The sequence below is a fragment of the Ursus maritimus genome, unplaced genomic scaffold (genome assembly GCF_017311325.1).
Source record: "Ursus maritimus isolate PB19 unplaced genomic scaffold, ASM1731132v1 scaffold_21, whole genome shotgun sequence".
NCBI lineage: Eukaryota > Metazoa > Chordata > Mammalia > Carnivora > Ursidae > Ursus > Ursus maritimus.
This window is the reverse complement of record NW_024424564.1, coordinates 31,383,934-31,401,201: the sequence shown is the minus strand read 5'-3', so window position 1 is coordinate 31,401,201 and position 17,268 is coordinate 31,383,934. Positions and strand designations below refer to the sequence as shown.

The 17,268-nt window shown below is 41.3% G+C and overlaps 1 protein-coding gene across 1 annotated transcript in view; it reads right to left on the bottom strand.

Annotated features, from left to right (window-relative positions):
- Positions 1 to 426: 426 nt before the first annotated feature.
- Positions 427 to 17,268, bottom strand: part of PLXNC1 (plexin C1) — a 142,457-nt gene continuing 125,615 nt past the window's right edge. Inside the window, exons 24-31 of the mRNA XM_040637323.1 lie at positions 13,398 to 13,452; positions 10,970 to 11,001; positions 10,767 to 10,874; positions 9,412 to 9,575; positions 7,350 to 7,497; positions 4,385 to 4,525; positions 4,038 to 4,112; positions 427 to 2,914 (exon numbers count right to left, since the gene is read on the bottom strand). Of these exons, the coding sequence (XP_040493257.1) occupies positions 2,810 to 2,914; positions 4,038 to 4,112; positions 4,385 to 4,525; positions 7,350 to 7,497; positions 9,412 to 9,575; positions 10,767 to 10,874; positions 10,970 to 11,001; positions 13,398 to 13,452 (828 nt within the window). The 3' untranslated portion in view covers positions 427 to 2,809. The remainder of the gene's footprint in view (positions 2,915 to 4,037; positions 4,113 to 4,384; positions 4,526 to 7,349; positions 7,498 to 9,411; positions 9,576 to 10,766; positions 10,875 to 10,969; positions 11,002 to 13,397; positions 13,453 to 17,268) is intronic.

Here is a 17,268-nt window from a genome sequence, read left to right as displayed (position 1 = left end):
CAAATGATTAAACCCTGTGACCATATAAGACAAGGGCCATTTGTTGTAAAACGTGAACCCCTTGGGGTCCCTTATAAATATTGTTGGTATTTAATGTTGCCTCACACTGTTTTGGATCTAACCAAATTAATTATTATAAATGTTTTATTTCTGTGTATCCCCTAACCTCTTTTAAAGGCATTCTGCTGGAATAACTTCACATCAAAAAGGCAAAGCTCAAGTCGGCCAAATTAAGTGGAATGTTCATGATCCCGAAGTCTTCAGGATCAAAAGTTCAGGTAGATAGTGGAGGCCAGGGGTGTAACTGAACGGTCCTTAGCATCATTTAGAAGAAACGGAATATTACAGTTGCTTATTCACATACGTGCTGGCACCTAGGTAATTTCTGTGGAGCTACTTATATTTAAGGAAAAAGACAGACAGTCCACATTTACATCAAAATGTTTATTTTTGGATATAGACATTTAAAACATTCATCTCCAAGTACAGCTTCAATCAGGTATACAATAAGAAATAGACTTTAAATCCCTAATACGGAAAAGGTAACAGAATTAATTTTTAAATGCTGCTGTAGACACTAGTGTTAGAAAAAAAAGTTTATAAATGAATTGTTTGCACCAAAAAAATAGGCAAAGAAACTTGAAAATAGAAATTGTTTGCCATTTGTTTCTCTGGTTGCTGTTTAATATAGACCCAGTGACTGATTGTCTTCAGCACACATCTAATTTGGCCGTTTACTGCATTTGGCTAATGTGATCCAAAATATGATCTAGATAGTGCTTTTCACTGGAGGATTGACAAACACGCTACATACATTAGTGAATCTTCACACCACCTCAGTGAGGTAGGTTAGAAATATTATACAGAAATTGAGGCACAAAGAGGTAAGTGACTTGCCCAAAGTTCCCAGCAGCATCGTCCCTGGAAGAGGAGGTAAGGCTCCACGTGGGACTCATGTGCCAGAGAGCTGGACAGGGACACCCTCATGTAGCATTTACTGAATACTTAGATAAAGCTGTAGCTGATCCTTTTCTTAGCATTTCTGTACCCTAAAGAAGGGGAAGTCTTTTGGGCAACTCTCCTACCCTTGGCTCTCAACTGTCCTACTGTTATTCTCTTATGATGAATGCCTTCACATCAAGACTGTAGCAGCCTTAGATGGGGACCAGACCTCTCACCTTTATACTTGTAAGTAACCTATTTGGTAGTATTTTTGAGGTGTGTCCATTGGACAGACAATGGTCAAAAGTGACGGGATTGGGAAGGTGCCTATCAGGGTGATAACTGCTTATTTGATCATTTTGTTGAGGTATCGCCTCTTACGCTTTGCCAGATACTGAGGAGCAAAAAGAATTTCATTTTTGAAGACAAATTCACATTTAAATCCTGATATCCCATACAGTGTTGGTAAAAGATTTTAAGGACTATATGATCAGTGTTTTATTTGCTACTTGAAAAAATGTCTTTCCTTAATCTGGGATTTGGAGCACCAAGGGTAAAAAGGTGCCACATGGAAAGTTGAGAGTTGCCAATTACATTTTTTACTTTTAATAGAAGGAAAACACAGTGGTATTAAAATTGGTCATGAGCAGCAAAAATTCAGGAATAAAAAATCAGCACTAAAAAGACTACAGTATAACTGGATAGGGAATTCTTTAAAAAGAAAGGCATGAATAAAATGGGTATTTTGAATTCTTTCTCTTGTGAGGAATACTTTCAAAAAGTACATAGTAAGACTAAGATACCAAGTTGTATACTAGTATTTTTCAGGCCTTGGGCCTCAAATATATATATATTCATATATAATACTCCAGTGTGAACAGCAATTTCATGAAATGTAAAATGTATTTTTTTTTTTAAATCACACACAAATATTTATAACCACAGGGTTCACCAGAAATCTAAAGCAAGGAGACAAATGTAGGATTAGGGGAGGGAGTTACTCTTCTACAGACAGTTTTGATCAAAGAAGTTTTTAGACAGAAATAAACTAATGATGTTTTGTTTTTTTTTACAATAGCCAACATGTCCACTATCAAATACATTTAGTATGAAAAAATGATAAAAAGGAACACGCATCGGGACCAAGTGGGTAAAATGCTGTTGCATTTAAATAAAGCCTCCTCCCTCTCCTTGCTTTAGAGCTCCTTCGTGAGATGGAGGTGAGTTGATGGAGTGCAGTTGGCGACCACTGAAAAACACGAGCCCTTTCAACAATGTTGCAACACTGTCAGTTTTTGGTTTAAAAACACACACACACACTCACAAATGCTAAGTGTACACACTACCAAATTCTGCGGTCAGCTTTTCCAAGAACTACTGGGGAAAGTTTCAATGCTGCAAATCCTCGAGGTTGCCCTAACACTCCCACCTTGTTTCCAAATGACTCATTTCACATTTTCTTGTGATCACTGGCAGTGTCCCTTTTCTACAGAGGTGCAGTGTAGTCACAAGTGCTACATAACTGTAGTTTTCAAACAAAACCACTGCTGTCATTGTGCTTAAGTGGAGACTGTAGTTTACTGACACTTGCTTACTGGCCCTGTAATTCTCTGTAAACAAGGAGGCTGTTTGTTTGCAACAACCACTTCAACTCTATTTACAGAAAGGTTCCCACAGTATATGCACAGGCACAATGGTGGGTATGCTTTCTAGAAGCTGTGCGTGTGCCTTGGTCTCTAAAAGACAGTGCTCAGAGTGGAACCTATGTGCAAACTTTAAAAATTAACGACACAGAGTAGCTCAAGCAGCCATTTTGCTCCCAAGTCGTCTGAAGAATTTTGCCAGATTAAGCCAGTCCCCAGAGTGCTTACATCCACTTGCATTTCTTCTTTTCATCAAATAAGACTTTAACATGCAAGAGTTGTTTCTGAGCTTCTTCCAGCCCTCGTTCTCTTTCTAGTTTATTTAGAATCTGTTGACAATTAGAACAGTTATTTTAGATATTGTGGTTTTAGCATTACAATTCTGGGGGGTTTTTTTTGCATTCCTGATGCCATGAGTGGTAAAATCTGTATGAAACAGATGCCAACATTTTCTTCGATCATTTACATACTCACTTTGCAAGTTGTTTTGCTAAGTCATTATCACAGGCTCAACAACACTTTGGCTTAAAATAGAAGCTAGCAAGAAATACCAACTATTTGCTTACAAATATGGGGCCAGACTTCCAAGGCCCTGTTTTATGCATTATGTCACAGCCATTCCAAGCGCAGCAAGCATTCTGGGCAGCCAACATGCAGGCAAGAATTTCTTCTTAAATGCAGCAGGCAGGGGCGTCCTGGTCAGAGTTGAATATTTCCCTCCCCTCCCCTCCCTTACCCTCCCCAATGCTTCCCTTCTAACCCCTGGCCCCTGGAAAGAGGGATGCTTATCATGTTTAAGGAACTCATTGCCTCTACCCTACCTTAGCGCATCACTTCATCTTCAAGTAGCAAATGGAATTGGTGAGCTATTCTCACCATTGACATGGATAGCCTGTCCCAGCATGACTGAGTGGGGGGGAATCAGGGAAGGGGGAATTAACATATATTTGGAAACAGCGCATCTGATGACTGTGTCTGTGTGAATTCCCAAAGAAAAAAATCCAGATTAAGGAGAATTAATGGTTTATTGAAATAGTTGATTAAGTTAGAAATATGTTATACTTTCATAGACCTATCGAGTACAGAATCTAGGCAATTTAACAAGCTTAGCTTTCATTTTAGCACATTACAATCAAGCATAAGCTGGCCCTATTTAATAGGACCACTACTTACTTATCAAAGTTATCCTGAGTCAGTGTGGCTACAGACCCCGTTAACTCAAATGTAAATTCAGGCTGGTCCAAAGGTGGGCAGCATGATAAAACTAGAAGAGGGGCAGCCACATGCAGGGTCTGGCTTGGCGCCAGGATCCCCCATCTCAGACAGGCTTCCTGGCTTCCCTTTCTGGCCATTAGGGATGCCAGAGCTGTCCTGAGACCTATAGAACGCTTTACAACCAAATCCTGGGGGCTGATTCATATCCATTTTTTAAAATGTTATTTAAAATCTTACCTCATCAAAATATTTTACGATGTATTTGTAGATTTCTGTCAAGGCCACTTCTTCATTAAATTCATTTTCATGTTTCTTAAAGAAAGAGAGTCTTGTTGAGAGATTCTGAAATGGCTTTTTAAAAAAGAAGTAACCAAATATTTATTTCTTTTTTTTTTTTTTTTTTTAACAAGAGGGAGAGAGTAGGAGGGGGGGGAGGGAGAGAGAGACTCTTAAGAAGGCTCCACACCCAGCACAGAGCCCGATCCCAGGACCCTGAGATCACGACCCAAGCCAAAATCAAGAGTCGAAAGCTGAACCAACGGAGCCACCCAGGTGCCCCTCTTATTTCTACTTTCTAACAATACCTTTGATTCCTGAGTTAAGAATTCTTCCATTTCCGAAGATGACAATGGAGGCAAATCCCTGATTGCTTTGTAATATGATTTTACTTCCTCTTTGTAGGTTGGGATATCCTTGGCATAGAGAAGTTTATTAGTTGGTGCTTCCTGAAAAAAAGAGCAGCCACAGCCAACAGTAAAAAAACCAAGGGGAATTTATAACAGTACCAGTGTAGTTGAACCTCCACCATTATTATCTCCTAGTAACAAAGCTTTTTCATGCCATGGGCCTTCATAAATGTTGTTGACTGAATGACTGACTGCTATCCAGATAGTTCTGGTGAGTCACTGTTCTTTTCAGGCGGATTAAATGCTAATATATTCTGCCTTCCTCTCATAAAAGAACTAAAATTATTATTTTTGCATGATTTTGAGTTACTGTAACAATGGAACTTATTTCAATCATAGTTCATTACTAATGGTTGTAAAAAGCCTGAATTAAAACATTTGCTCTCATCCTCACCCACCAGTGAATTTTGGCATTTATGAAAGACTTGATTGTAGGTCTGATTGAGCCCTTTATATAACCATGAAAGTGGTAAGTAATTGGTGGTGGTGAATTTTTCTGCTTGTCCCTTTTATTAGATTATAAAGATCTTCTACTGTTCTCAAGGAAGTACATGGTGATTAGTATTGGGGGCTTTGATGTCTGATTTTGCAAAAGTTCCCTGTCAGCTTGAATGTCTTTACATAATAGTGATAATATTAAAAATTAAGATTTTATTTTTAAAAGTCATTTTTCACAAAATTTTTGAAATTCCTACTCAGGGAAGATGGGTGAGTTAATGGTAGGGCTAATGTCCCAGTACATTTTTCAGTGTACTGAGGGCACGAATAGCCATATCAGTGGCTGCATCATTCTGAAGGATGCCGACACTGAGATATTACTGAGATTCTTTGCACTTGTCAAGTCTAAGTAGAACCCACAAATCATGTGATCATGCATTCAATAAAATTTATTTAGCTTGGCGCTGGGGCAGACATTGAATGTAAAAAGGTAAAGAAGACCAGCACCTGCCTTTAAGAAACTTATAATTTAGTTCAGAAGACAAACTTAAACACAGTGGTTACCATGATATCAATAATTAGTATAGGGCGTAAAGAAAAGCACCGTGGAGTTGGACAAATCAGGGATCCTAACAACTTTGTGGGATTTTAACCAAGACTTGTATAACCTCTCAGAAGATCAATTTCCTCATCTATAAAATGAGGGTAATAATAACTACCTTCTGTGGTTCTTGTGATGATTAAGTGAAATATACCAAGAACATAGTAAACAGTCATTTTTACTGTGAATAAAGAAACATTTTAGTGTCTTTCAGTGTGTTTTGTCACATTGGTCAAACGAAGAATGGGTGTGGGCAGTGTATCAGGAAAGTTCACAGAATAGCTATACTTAGACTGATCATAGTCTCCTACAGTTTCTGGTACATATTAGGAAGTTGTGTTTGTGGAGTGAATGATTGAATAAGAATTTTACTAGACAAAGGGGTTACGAGACAGGAAAGAGATAAGAAAACAAGTTCTTGGTAAGTTTGGGAAAAGTAAAAGCTGTAGCATAGAAGGTATAAGGAGTTTGCCAGAAAAGAGACTTGACACCCCATCAGGAAGGGCCACATGGCACTGTGAGGATTTTACCTGGTAGGTAATGGAAAGTATTTACAATTTTTAAGCAGGAGACGAACAAGATCAGATTTTTGTTTTAGAATGACAACCTGAGACAGGAAAAGGTATGGGATGAGACAGCAGGGCCCAGGAGACCAGTTCTGAGGCAGTTATAAAAAAAAAAGACATTTTGGAGATGGCAATGAGTAGTAACCAATTAGGGGACGGGAGGAAGAAGAAGGAGTCAAAGATAATGCGAACTATTTTACCTTGAGGGACAAGGTGATGCTAGGAACACAAAAGTAAAGACAGGTTTGTTTTGCAGAAACAGTGGTGGAAGTATAGATTTAGACTAGGAGGCCAAGGCACGTATGAAACATCAACCACATTTCATTCTAGGCACTCTCTCATCCTTACACCAAGGGGACAGTGCTCAGCATTAAAAGATTTTCTAAAATCCATTAGATACAGGTATCGCTTAGTTTAATACATTTTGGAGTGCCTGAATAAGACCAAAACATCCCTTTCAAAGTTTGCTCTGTATTTTATATTTCTTTGATTTCCTGGGGCTTTTGCTCAGCAAAGAAAGCTAAAAGAAAAACAATTCAATGTTTTGACTATGAATTGACAAACTGGGGATGATAGAAATCTCAGGCAAGATTTTCTTCCCCATGAACAATTCGTTATATCCAAGTAGACTCTTAGGTGTACAGCTGACCCTTGAACAACACGGTGTTGAACTATGTAGGTCTGTTGTTACTCTTCGTGGAGTTTTTTTGATGCAGTACAGTACTATAAATACCTTTTCTCGATGTTCTCTCTAGCTTTATTGTAAAAATACAGTATATAATACATGTAACATGTACAAAATAGGTGTTAATCGACTGTTTGTTTATATTAGCAGTAAAGCTAAGTCTTGGGGAAGCCAAAAGTTACAGGGTAGTTTTCAACTACATGAAGGACTGGTGCCCATCATCCCCCATTATTCAAGGGTCATCTGTATTTAGATGGGATTAATTTAGCGAGGCAAATTTCAGTAGTTTCATAGTTTAGTAGTGTCTGTAGAATGTTTTTGTAGGAAACAAAATTTACACTTTGTGGTAAAGTTATTCACAGCCAGAGTTCTGCAGTAGGATGGGGAGAATAATCTTTTTTTCCCCAAACTAGATGAAAAATAAATGAGACAGCTTTTAAAGAAAAGCAAATTTTCAGTGACTACCTATGACTATTTCTTTTTAGCTGCTGTGGTTTATGGTTTGGATGTTAACAAAAAAGAATGCTTCAGACTCACAGAAGTACATACAAGAAATAGTAAGCTAGGCCTTACCTTCCCGAGTTGCTGCTCTGTGAGGGAAAATGCGTCCATGAATGCCTGGGCAATCACAGACAAACAGCCGTCTATGTGTGGTGTCTTCTTAATGTCAAAGACAAACTGAGGGTTCTTCAGGATGTTGACCCAGAAGCGAAGAGGAAGGCTGTTCCAAAGAGAAATCTCTTTTCAGATACAGCCCTTCATAGGAGGCGAATGCTCTGTTTATCACAGTTTGTAAATGGGTGTTTTTGCCCTTGTTACTGAAGTATGCAAGTCTGCTTTGCCAAATATACCAAGTGACAGATGGCAGCATCACTCAGAACAAGAAAGGGTTAAACTGACAAGTGCTACTGAAAGGGAGGACTAGAACTGGAGAAAGGCAGAAGTGGCCACTGACAAGAGGAGAATTTTCTCCGGATAGTTCTAGATGGTATTAGATGATAGTTACCCAGGAAAACATTGCATCCTGTCTCCAGAACTTAACCTCTTCTCACCCCAAGTGCCACACCCTGGCCTAAGGCACTTTTACTTCTCACCTGGGTTATTAGCCCCTATGTCCCCACAGTTAATTCTCCCACAACTACCAGCAATCTTAACACAGAGTCAGATGATGTCTGCGCTCTGTTCAAAACCCTCGTGCTCTCTCTCCCCCTGGGGATAAAGCCCCTGCATGATCTGGGCCCAGGCCCTCATCTGCTACTCTTCACCTTATGCCTTCTAACTCCTCCACTGGCCTCTTCACTGTTCATGCATTCAAGGCAACCGGGTGCCTCAGGACTTTGGCTTTTGTTGCCCATCTTCCAGAAACTGTCTTCAACTAGATAGTCTCATGGTTTATGCCCTCACCTCTTTCAAGACCTGACTTGAATATCATCTCTGTGATGCCTCCTCTGACCACTCTGCCCTATTACTCTCTATCCTTTTTCCCACCTTGTCTGCTGTATTATCCTTCTAATATACTATAATTTACCTATTTATGGTCTCTTCCACCCATTAGAATGCAAGCTCTGTGAGAACATGGATTTTTGTCTATTCAGTTCATTGCTATATTTCCAGCACCTAACAGTGCTTGGCACATAGTAGGCACTCAAATATTTGAATATGAACCTGAGAATCAGAGTCCTTCCATTATTATCTCCTTCTCAACTCTGGCCTAGCAAACTACCTCCATCATAAGGCTGTTGGGTGTCTCCATAGCTCTACTGTCCTGACTACTGCCCCTGCTCAGATGCCACAAACTTCCCAGTGAAATGGGTGCTTGCAGCACCCAAGCTTGGTGTGGGAGTAGCAGGACTGGAGAATCAGAGGCTAGAACATAGAATGGGAGTGAGCCAGTGTTAGACAGTTGGGACAGACCTGGATTAAATGGGAGAAGATGAGACCTAGAGCTCTGGAACTTCAGCTTTTAGTATTCATTTAAAATGGTCCGCCCACCCTTAGTTCTCGGGAGGGCTTGAGAGTGCACTGAAAACTTCTATTACACCTTAACGCCGAGTCTTACAGCTCATGCACGAAGTACTTCAAGTAGAGGTAATGGGCAATGTTTCCTTACTGAGAAGAAATTGAGACTAGATCTGGATGCCTTGCCTCAGCTTAAGGTAGTATGTTAGAAAACAAGACAGTCCTTTGGTGAATTCTCATGGTATCTAAGTATTACACTTGATCAAATAAAAACAAATGTCCATGCAGAGTCAGAGTATTGACAGATAGCTTGGTAACTGCAAGGTGATTAAATATTCTCTAATGGAAAATTATATAATAAAACCACATAATACTCATTTCTCATCTTTTGCTGGTCAAGCTAAATTTAACATTCCATATAAGGTCTTTTTCACACATGAAAAATAATAAAGTTTATTTTATCCTAAAGAATAGGATCTCAGCATAGGAAGGGGTTTGTTTCTTGTTTAAAAATAGTAGCAGAGGAAGAATCCGCTCTGACACGATAACTTACCAAGTCAAAAGTTCTGATCTAAGGATGATGAATCCTACTGTGACTATCCATGCCCTCCTTTCAGTTAAGATTCTGTCCCAGATTCTTGAAAATAGTCAGTAATCACCTACTGTTTGTTCCCACCTGTTTGTTTTCCAAATATGCACGACATCAGGATCTGTGATTTTTTTGTTTTCAGCCTGGGCATCCAAAAAGTCAAAAAAGTATTTTATAGCAAATGGGGCTCTGCTGTTAGGTAAACTCCAAATGCTTCTAAAAAGTTTCTCAAGCACAGAATGAATTGCCACCTGAAAGATAGAGAACATCAGACCTGGGAGATTAAAAAAAAAAAAAAAAGAGTAGCAGTTTTGAATACAATAGAAAATGAAATCCCTGTTCAGAGAAAATGATGTACAAAACAGAAAAAACAACTTGAAGAGAAAATATGTCAAATTATCAAATGAGGCCAACACTGGCAGTATGGGACAAGAGCCCTGAAAATCCATGCCCAGGTTTACATTTGGTTCATCAGCTTCTTGCTGATAACAACATTGTTTAGTCAACAGAGAGGCTATCTTAGAAAAATCTCTAGCAGTTGAAATGTCAGTTGTAGGCTGTATACATAAACCAAGAAGCCACGGATGTTTAGCTTTGATTAGGTATGTTCAGCCTGAAAAAACTCAACGTTGCTCAGTTCCCAGAATTTTTTCATTGCCTGTATTTCCATCGTAGGTTTTTATTATGTACCTTCCAAAGCATTTGAGTATTTTACAGAAGCCAAATAGGCAGAGCTCTGTGGGACAGATGAGGAAATCAAGAGGCTCTGGCTGTCCTGTACCCACTAAACAAAGCTACCAAGCGCTAAGCATACACTCTGCTATAATCCGAAGAAGCCCATCAGGAGCCCAGGGCCAGGTGTAGATAATAGCATTTATATTGCTAGTCATTTGCCGGGGGCGGGGGGGGGGGGGATCACCACAGACTTCTGTTAATCCCACTACAAGCCAGAAAAGGTACAATTCGCTTCTGATTGGTATTCCATCGGCTTTTACATCTGACACTTTTACAGATGAACAGCATTCTTACTTTAAAAAAAAAAAAAAAAGATTTACTAGGTTTATAGTCACTGACCCCGCCCCTCATTTACTTGCAATTCATAAAGGGAGTTTTATTGCTCATCTAATAATAACAAGTAAACAAAAAGGAATAATTGTGCCATCAACCTAAAAAATAACAACAGTGAAATGGTGGGTAAAGGGACTGGGAACAATATTAAATCCCTGATTGAAGATACAACAGTCAAAATTCGTAAAGTGCTGTTATCTTCGTGGTTTATAAAAAAGAAGAGGGTAGGAAGTGTTTACAATTTAAACTTTCATTTTGCTTTGCTAGAAGGCACAAGGGATTTGTAACATTTTCACACTTCAGTGGAAATTAAGTCAAACACATCATACACCCCCAAGGTAGCCGTAAAAGCAGTCCCAGAACAGTACGTGTACCTTGGTCGACAGCAGCTTTGTCAGATACATTTCTTTTACTTTGAACTTGTGCTTCCCTCGATGTCTTTTCCCTTGCACATCTTGGAATGCTTCCGAATCTGGTAAAATCTAACGGGAAGACAGTAGAAGCGTTACCCAAGGAGACCGTTCATGCTACGGAAGGCATCCAATTCAGGGGCAAGCACAAGAAAGACCGAACTCACCAAATGGCAGTGGTCTTCTGAGTATTCCACATCTGAATGGCAGAGAAAGGGAGAGAAAACAGTCTATTAAAAAAACAACCACGGGCTAATTGGCCTTCTCATCAAATGCCCCATTTGTGCTATAAACAGAAGAGGTTACTCGAGCTCTTGCACTTGAGCTCTTCATAGTTACGGTTTTTGTTTTTTTTTTTTTTCCCCACCCTGCTGCATCTTAAGATCTTAACCTGAAGATAGAATGGGCCAGGGCCTAGAGTAGGAAGCAGGTTCCCAACAGGCTGAATGGTCCCTTGCTGGGGGTGGGATAGGAGAGGTTCAAGCCTTATTCACTAACAAATGTACCTGGAGCACCTTCTGAGTGCCAGGGGCTCCTAGGCAAAAGGCAGTGCTTAAGACAGACCTAGTTGCCCCGATGGAGTTTACATCCTAGCCGATGAGACACTTTCTATGACTAATTATACAATTAGTTATTTAACTATAATTGTTATGAGGCTTATGAGAAAGTATAGGCTAAGAAGGTAACTAACGAGGACCCACCCCACTCCGGGAGGTTCTCAGAGGAAGGGATGTTGGAGCTGAGCCTAAGTGAACGACCGGAGTTAGCCAGGCAAATGGAGGAGACAGGCGCAAGGAGCCAGCCCTCCTGGGATCTGAAAGAAGGGCAATGAGTGGCACAGAATGAGGACAGTCCTGAAAGAAATGTGGCAGTAGAGGGAGCGGTAAATGGGAAAAGAGGGATTAAGGCGCTAGGTTTTTTGCTCTGAAGATGAAGGAGACTAGAACACCTTGAAACACTAAGGGGAAAACTGCAGTAGGTGGGGAGGTATAGAAAGCTTAGGTGAGAGAAGATGATCTGTGGTGTAAGAATGTGTGGAAGGTTGGAAAGGGTGGGATTGAAGGCACAGGTGAGAGACTGGCCTTGGACAGGAGGAAGCACAGGGGAGTGCCATGGAGGAAGAAATGGGCAGACGCAGGTGGGGTGGGAGGTCTGGTGCTGGATGTTGAGGGATTCCTGTTTTCTCTCAGAGGTACAGGATCAAGTCAGCTACTGATAGAGCTGTGTGGGTCAGAGCTCTGAGGAGAGAAGGTAGAATTCTGGAGAACACAGAGTGAGTTACACAGTGTGAGAAATACAGCGGTGGAGGTGGCATTGAGGCTCCTGGTCATGTTGGGCCCCATGAATTTATAGCGACTCCAGCTGTACTTTCCTCCAGTGGCTGCCTCGGTATAGGTTCAGAAAAGGCCAGTGGCTGGGTTCCTCCGGGGCTGGGGTTGTGACTGAGAGGATGGTGAAAGGGGACGGGGCAGGAGGGCTGAAGGGTTAGCGGGGGAGGGATCAAAATGATGGCTCTCAGCTGCACTGGGCAGGGAAGAAGCAGAGGTACTGACGGCCCTGAGGCCCCATGAAGAGATCCAAAGGCGAGATCCCCAAGCAGCAAGCGCTGCAAAAGGCCCAAGCTCTGAAGCTTAAAATACAGAGCTCTTCCACTTTTTATAACCCAAGGACACGAACTCCCAATGCCAGAATGACAGTCACCCTCTGCAAGATGCCTTCTCTCACTATAGCCAGATGTAATGATGGACTGTGGGGGTCCCCGCAAGGGTGTCCTACAGCCTACCGAATTATCCTTTCTATTTAATTGAAGTCCCTGCATTCCCTGTTTGCGATGACGAGGTCTTGGGACTTACCAGGCTGCTCTTAGTATCGAATTCAGGCATCAGGAAGCCTCCCTCCAGTTATGTGCGTGTGAGAAGTCCTGCTGTTGAGGCCCAGAACCTTTCTAAGAGCTGAGGACTGATTGATTGTCTTGGCTGGGGTATAATTTCTCTGGAGACAAACCTGGACCAGGATCTAGGGATTTTCTCAAGGCACATGGCAATGTTTTCCTGTCCTGAGGCTATCAAGGAGGTGGTAGAGAGTTTAGAGACTAGCTTATAGACTTTCCCATAACAGCTCCCCATTTAGTTTGCCTCGCTCACTTTCTGGGCATTTTGCAGATGCTATAAAAGGAGATTTGGATTTCTAAGTGGATTATCTTGTTTGTTCAGCACTTGCAGGGCTGTGTGATTATCTACAAGCTTCCCTCTCAGTTTGCCAGAGGGGTCTCCTCTATTAGCCCCCATCCTACTGAGGGGTTGGGACAGAGCTAGGAAGGCTGAGATTCTGTCCTGAGTTTAGGGCTGTCAATAGGCAGCAACTTCCTTAGTGCTGGGCAATCCCGGCCAACTGCTGTTTACGGTTTCCTGTCCTCCTCCTTGCAAGGCTCACATTCTTAGGAACAGAAACAGATCAAAATGGCTTTTCTCCAATTTCAGAGAATTATGTAGCAACAACTCAATCTCACCTTTGTGACAATACATCTGAGAGAGGCAAAAAGCGGTACTTTATAAAGGTGGGTGAGAACAAAAAGGTTAACGTTATATTGGTTACCTGAAGGAAAATTTGCTATCTTCTTAAAGACCTTTATAGTGGATCCATTTGATATCTGAAAGCAAAGATAAAAAATATATGAGTTTTCAAAATTTAATGTATTTCTCAACTTCATCCAGGAATTAGATAGCTGGATGGATCTTACATCCTCTCACTTATTAAATATTTATCAAGAATTTCTATATTCCGGGCACTGTGTTGGAGGCTACGGCTATGATGACGACCAAGACGCTCTCTGCCCTCAAGGAGCTCACAGTCCTGTGAAGGAGACGGACAAGGCAGTGAGGTGTAGTGAGGCTGGGAGAGGAGCCAAGAAGCTGTAGGGCCAATGGGAGGTGGGCCCACCCTGGAGGAGGGGAAGACAAGGCTGTGCTAGATGTACCCCAGCCTCTCAGAGGTCAAGAGAGTCTTGGGCCACTAATGTAGTAAGAAATGCTGAAACAGGTGTTCAAAAACTGTGTCATTAGAGCAGGTGTCTAACCCTATGACACAGCAATTTCACATCTAGGTATATACCCAACAGAAGGTAGTACATATCCTGATGGTGAACTATTTGTAATTGCCCCATCTTGGAAACAACCAAATATCATCAGTGAATAAATAATTTGGGGTATGTCCGTACCACAAAATATAGAACAATGGAAGGGAGCAAATTATTTCTACACACTACATGGGTAAACCTCACAATGATAATGTTGAGCAAAGGAAGCCACACAAAGGAATGTATACTGTGTGATTCCATTCACATAAAGCCAAAAAAAAAAAAAAACCCAAACGATCACAAAAACAGTCAAACTACGATGTTAGAAGTTTGCAGAAGAGAGAGGGGTTAGTGATTGGGAGGGGCCGGGAAAGGACTTCTGAAGTACCCTTAATGTCCTATTTCTTGACCCGAGTGGTATTTACAGGACAGCTCACTTTGATCATTCCTCCAGTGGTACACTTATGATTTGTTCTCTTTTCTGCAGGTATATATTTTTTAAAAAGGAGCTTGTGAAATCATAAAAATTGCATATACTTTTAAATAAAAACTTTAAAATTTAAGTATAACTTACAGGAAAGCACTTAACGTTCGCTAATATTAAGTGTGCAGCTCCTTGAATGTTCATTTAAATATATACCTGTATAAAACCACTACCCACACCAAGATATAAAATATTTCAAGGTCCCAAGAGGTACCCCCATTATCCCTTCCCAGTAAGTAACCTCTGTATTCTCAGCCAGAGGTAATCACTAGTCGGACCTCCCTCTGTTCTTGAACTTCATATAAATGGAATCATATAATACAGCTGACCCTTGAACAACATGGGGGTCGGGGGTAGTGCCCCCACGCTGCACAGTTGTAACTCCACATATAACTTTTGATTCCCCCAAAACTTAACTGCTAATAGCCTGATAGGAAGCCTTACCAAGAACAGTCAACATATATTTTGTATGTTTTGTGTATTATATACTGTATTCTTGCAATAAAGCTAGAGAAAAAATATTAAAATCATAAGAGAAGATACATTTATAGTACTATACTGTATTTATTGAAAAAAATCTGCATGTAAGTGGACCTGCACCATTCAAACCTCCATTGTTCCAAGGGTCAACTGTATATTTATATTCTTATGTCTGGCTTCTTAGGGTCAACATAAGGTCTGTGATGTTTATCCACATTGTTGGAGCTACCAGTAGTCCTTTCTTTTAAATTACTTTGTATTATTGCATTATATGAATATACTACAAAAACCCTGCCATACAATAAAAAGAGAGAAGTACTGATACCTGCTACAATATGAACCTCAAAAACATTATGCTAAGTGAAAGAAGCCAGTCACAAAAGACCATATATTGTACGATCCTATTTATATAAAATGTCCAGAATAGACAGATTTATACATACAGAAAGTAGATTACTAGTTGCCTAAACAGGGGTCGGAAGAATGAAGAGTGACTGCTAATGAATTCAAGGTTTCTTTTTGGGGTGATGAAAATGTTCTAAAATTAGATTGTGGTGATGATTGCACAACTCTGTAAATGCACCAAAAACCATTGAATTGTGCATTTTAAAAGGTGACCTTTATGGTATATAAAGGATATCTCAATAGAGCTGCTAAAAAAAAAATTGCCACAGATTTTAAACACACACATTTGACAAATAAATGCTTTTACCACACTGACACACTATTGCAATGCCGATGCATACCCTCTTTTGTCAATAAAGTCAAGAGTTCTCACTGGAGGCCTTTTGGGACCGTGGAACCCAGCGCCAAAGGCCCTCCAGTACAGCCCTCCCCTACAACCAACGAGAAGCAGCACCCTTCAGGCCAAGGGGATTAGATGCTAAGATGCGGAGGGTGGGCCTCACTGTTCTGAGGGGCTAGTCCCCAAAAATTTAAGACAAAGGGGCCTTGAGGAAGGGGCAGGTCAGGGATACACAAATCCTTGCCTTCATTCTGGGACTGTGGAGGGAGGATTAACACTGTCCTTTTGGAACACTGTCAGTTAAGTGCTTTTTCCCTCCATTCTCCAGTTCTCTGTTCTGAATTCTAATACTACTTTGGACCTAGCCTTCCCCAGTTTGGAAAAAAGTAGAAACCTAGAATTTCTGCTCTGGCCTGCTGCACATTGGTTATCCGAATGTACCAACCTGCTTAGCAAGCACCAAAGGATTAAAGCCGAATCTCCTTCAGCTTGCACCCACAGAGGAAGGAACACAGAGCAGAGCCGGCCCTGCAGAGACGCCTGGAGCAGAGATGTCCAGCCGGCGGTGCTAATCAGCTGCTAGGCTGAGGCCAGAGGCCGCCAACCCCTGGTGTTCACGACATCTTGGAGGGAGGGGGGTACTGGGCAGGGGCTGGCTGGGCCATCAGGCCTCCGACAAGCGTCTCTGGCGTGGATTCTGAACTAGTGAATTCTTCTGCTCTGCTGTTATTACCAAACATCCTCTCCTTTCCCCTTGAGCTGTTCATTGTTTTCTGGTTGATTTTTCCATTCTCCTCCATATTTGATGCAATTAAAGTCAACACTGTGCAGGCACCCCCTTAGCAACACTCAGACACCAAGTTTATGAGAATGTTTGAACGGCGTTATAAAATTCCTGCCCATGAAAAGCTGGATATGCTCTGTTTCTAAGCCAATAAATATCTTTTTATAAAAGGAAGCTGGTGATTCATTCTGGGTAATTGTCAAAGAATGAATCCCAAATGGATCCTGTTGAGTGTTGAGCCAATACGCCGCTACTGTCAGACGCTTCGTTTTGCTAAACGCGAGCACCCTTACTCTATAATCACAAACACCACGGATGGGCCTTCCGATAAGGAGCGCTGCCAGAAGTTCAAATGTCTTTTCAAGAGCTGGCGACGACGCACCGCTGGCGCTGTGCTCTGGCACCCAGACAGCGCGGACGCCGCTCGTACCGAGATTTTACTCTGAAATTATCTCCCAAGAGCAAGTGTAAAGCATTTTATTAGTGGATGAGTTGTGTGCGTGTGTGTCTGAGCCTGCGAGTGTGAGTGTATTTCTAACTTACACAGCTGCTCTCGGGCTGGAACATTTCCCCCCACGTGACCCAGTAACGCCAGTGTAAGACAGAAACTAATTTATTTACAGCAGTTGGGGGGGGCAAGGTTTCCATTTTCTACTTTGCACAAGTCAGCTGCTGCCGAGTTAAGGACAGAAATGCCTTTCTGAAAAGTGCCACAGAAGCTAAAGTGTTAAAAATACGATGCTGTTTGTTCTGAGGAGCTCCACATGCTTTTCTAAGAGTGACTCATTAATCCTCCTGTACTCCTGTGAGGCAGGGAGCGTCCTCTGGGCCCCTACTTTAGGAATGAAAACCAAATTAAATCAAAGAAAGATTAATGTCACTAGATGGATCTGCAGC